The 2,500-nt window shown below is 34.1% G+C and overlaps 1 protein-coding gene across 1 annotated transcript in view; it reads right to left on the bottom strand.

Annotated features, from left to right (window-relative positions):
- HELRODRAFT_189957 (hypothetical protein) overlaps positions 1-2,500 on the bottom strand; it is a gene marked incomplete at both ends in the record, with an annotated part of 10,761 nt that overhangs the window by 3,995 nt on the left and 4,266 nt on the right. Inside the window, 4 exons of the mRNA XM_009033342.1 lie at positions 20-175; positions 282-427; positions 1,723-1,805; positions 2,158-2,280. Of these exons, the coding sequence (XP_009031590.1) occupies positions 20-175; positions 282-427; positions 1,723-1,805; positions 2,158-2,280 (508 nt within the window). The remainder of the gene's footprint in view (positions 1-19; positions 176-281; positions 428-1,722; positions 1,806-2,157; positions 2,281-2,500) is intronic.

Raw genomic sequence — 2,500 nt, forward strand, 5'->3', positions numbered from 1 at the left:
AACCGTCCCTAGTACTTACTGTTCGACCCCACCAGGGTATACTTGGGCACATCTGGCCCCAAACAATTCCTAAAATAATGCCTGGCGTTTGGTCCAAAATTGGCGCCAAAATATTTGCAATCATTATTATTGCACGTCAGACAGACGTCACTAGCAGTGGCTGGTCTTTGGTTGTCTTCGCGCGCTTCGGTTATTCTTTTAATTTTCTTTGGTATGGAATCAAGATGGCGGTGTAGTAGTTGGCGTTTTTGTCGAATGCCTTTTTTTTTGCTAGCTGGTACTTTTAGTGTTGTCGTTGGCGTTGTGGTTGTTGTTGTTGTTGTGGTTGTTGTTGGTGTTGTTGTTGTTGTTGTGGTTGTTGTTGTGGTTGTTGTTGGTGTTGTTGTTGGCGTTGTGGTTGTTGTTGTTGTCGGCGTGGTTGGTGCTGCTGTAGTTGTTGGTCGCGGTTTCATTGTCAGACTGAAGAAAGAATAAGATGGTAGGTTGATTGATTGGTTGATTGATTGGTTGATTGATTGATTGATCTGTTGGTTGGTTGGTTGGTTGATTGATTGATTGGTAGGTTGGTTGGTTGATTGATTGATTGATTGATTGATTGAGTGATCGATCGATTGATTGATTGATAGATTGATTGATTGATTGATTGATTGATTGATTGATTGATTGATTGGTTGATTGATTGATTGATTGATTGATCATCTCACTTAAACAGATGTCTTTCGCTTGGATCACCATTTGTTCCAATGTAATACCTTTATTGTTTCATTTTAATTATAATTGTAATTATTATTATTATTTATTATAACAATGAAATAGAAATAATAAATATTTTTATTAGAAGTAGCAGTTGTTTTAATAGCAGTAGTAGCAGCAGCAGTAGTATAGTAGTAGTAGTAGCAGTATAGCAGTAGTAGTAGTAGTAGTAGTAGTAGTAGTAGTAGTAGTAGTAGTAGTAGTAGTTGTTGTTGTTGTTGTTGTTGTAGTAGCAGTAGTAGTAGTAGTAGTGGTAGTGGTAGTAGTAGTATAGTAGTAGTAGATGTAGTAGCAGTAGTAGTAGTAGTGGTAGTGGTAGTAGTAGTTGTAGTAGTAGTAGTAGTAGTGGTAGTGGTAGTGGTAATAGTAGTGGTAGTGGTAGTAGTAGTATAGTAGTAGTAGTAGATGTAAGGCAGTAGTAGTATAGTAGTAGTAGTAGTAGTAATAGTAGTAGTAGTAGTAGTAGTAGTAGTAGTAGTAGTAGTGGTAGTAGTATCAATATATCACCATAACTCTATCATTAAGTGTCATTAAGTATCATTAATTGTTAAGAAGTATCAAAGGGTAAAGTTATCATTGTTATCAAATACAAAGTTTATTGGTATATCTAATCTAAAAAGAAACTTATCAAGTTGATAAAAAAAATTGTAAAAATATGTACCTGACAATACAAATACAACACAATACAATACAATACAATACAACACAGTACAATACAAGACAATGCAACACATTACAACTCAATCATGCAATACAATAGATTACATTACTAAACGATACGATACAATACAATACGACACAACACAATACAATAGGATACCATTTATCATAAAATTTCTTTTTACAAGAATTTAGTAAAACATGCGAAGATTGTAGAAATATTTTTCGATAGAAAATTATCCATTCCTTAAAGATTAAACCGTATCAATTTTAAAATTTAAATAAAAAAATATGAAAGATAATTTTTACAGGATGTCATTCTTATTATCGATACCGACAACGCTGTCCACAGTCATCTGCTTGCCCGGCATCATGTCAGTAATCTGGTCACCCTTTAGAGTATGAATATGTGTGAAATTTTTGTTTTATCAGAAGGGGTAGCCAGAGTAAGGGTCCAGAAAGAGAGAGTCAGAGTAGGGGCCTAGAGGGAGAGCCAGAGTAGGGGTCCAGCCCCATGAAAGATGTTTTTGTTAAGGTTAAGTTTGAATTTAACAGATGCTAACAGTGATTAGAAAGAAAATACTGGTTTTGATTTGAAAGTTATAATGAAGATTCATTCACTCATTCTTTTATTCATTTATCCATTCATCCACCCATTCATTCATTCATTCATTTATTCATTTATTCATTTATTCATCTATCCATCTTTTCAACCATTTATAAAAACAACTTCTGAACTCTAACCGGGGCTATAGTTGGATCAACGTGCACTATGTGACGCCATGTTTGCTTTTTCTCACTGTTATAAATTGGTTGTATGGTGAAGTAGCCAGGTTTGCCATCCAGAAAAACAGGTCTCGCTGGGGGCTGTTTAGGTATTCCGGTACGATACGATACTTTATTATACGATACGATACTATACTATACAATACGATACTATACTATACAATAAAACACAATAGAATAGAATAGAATACTATACAATACAATACACAATACAATATTATACAATACAGTACTACTACTATATAGGCTGTATAACATATTACGATACGATACGATTCGATAGTATTTGATACGATACGAA

This window comes from Helobdella robusta, assembly GCF_000326865.2.
Source record: "Helobdella robusta unplaced genomic scaffold HELROscaffold_9, whole genome shotgun sequence".
NCBI lineage: Eukaryota > Metazoa > Annelida > Clitellata > Rhynchobdellida > Glossiphoniidae > Helobdella > Helobdella robusta.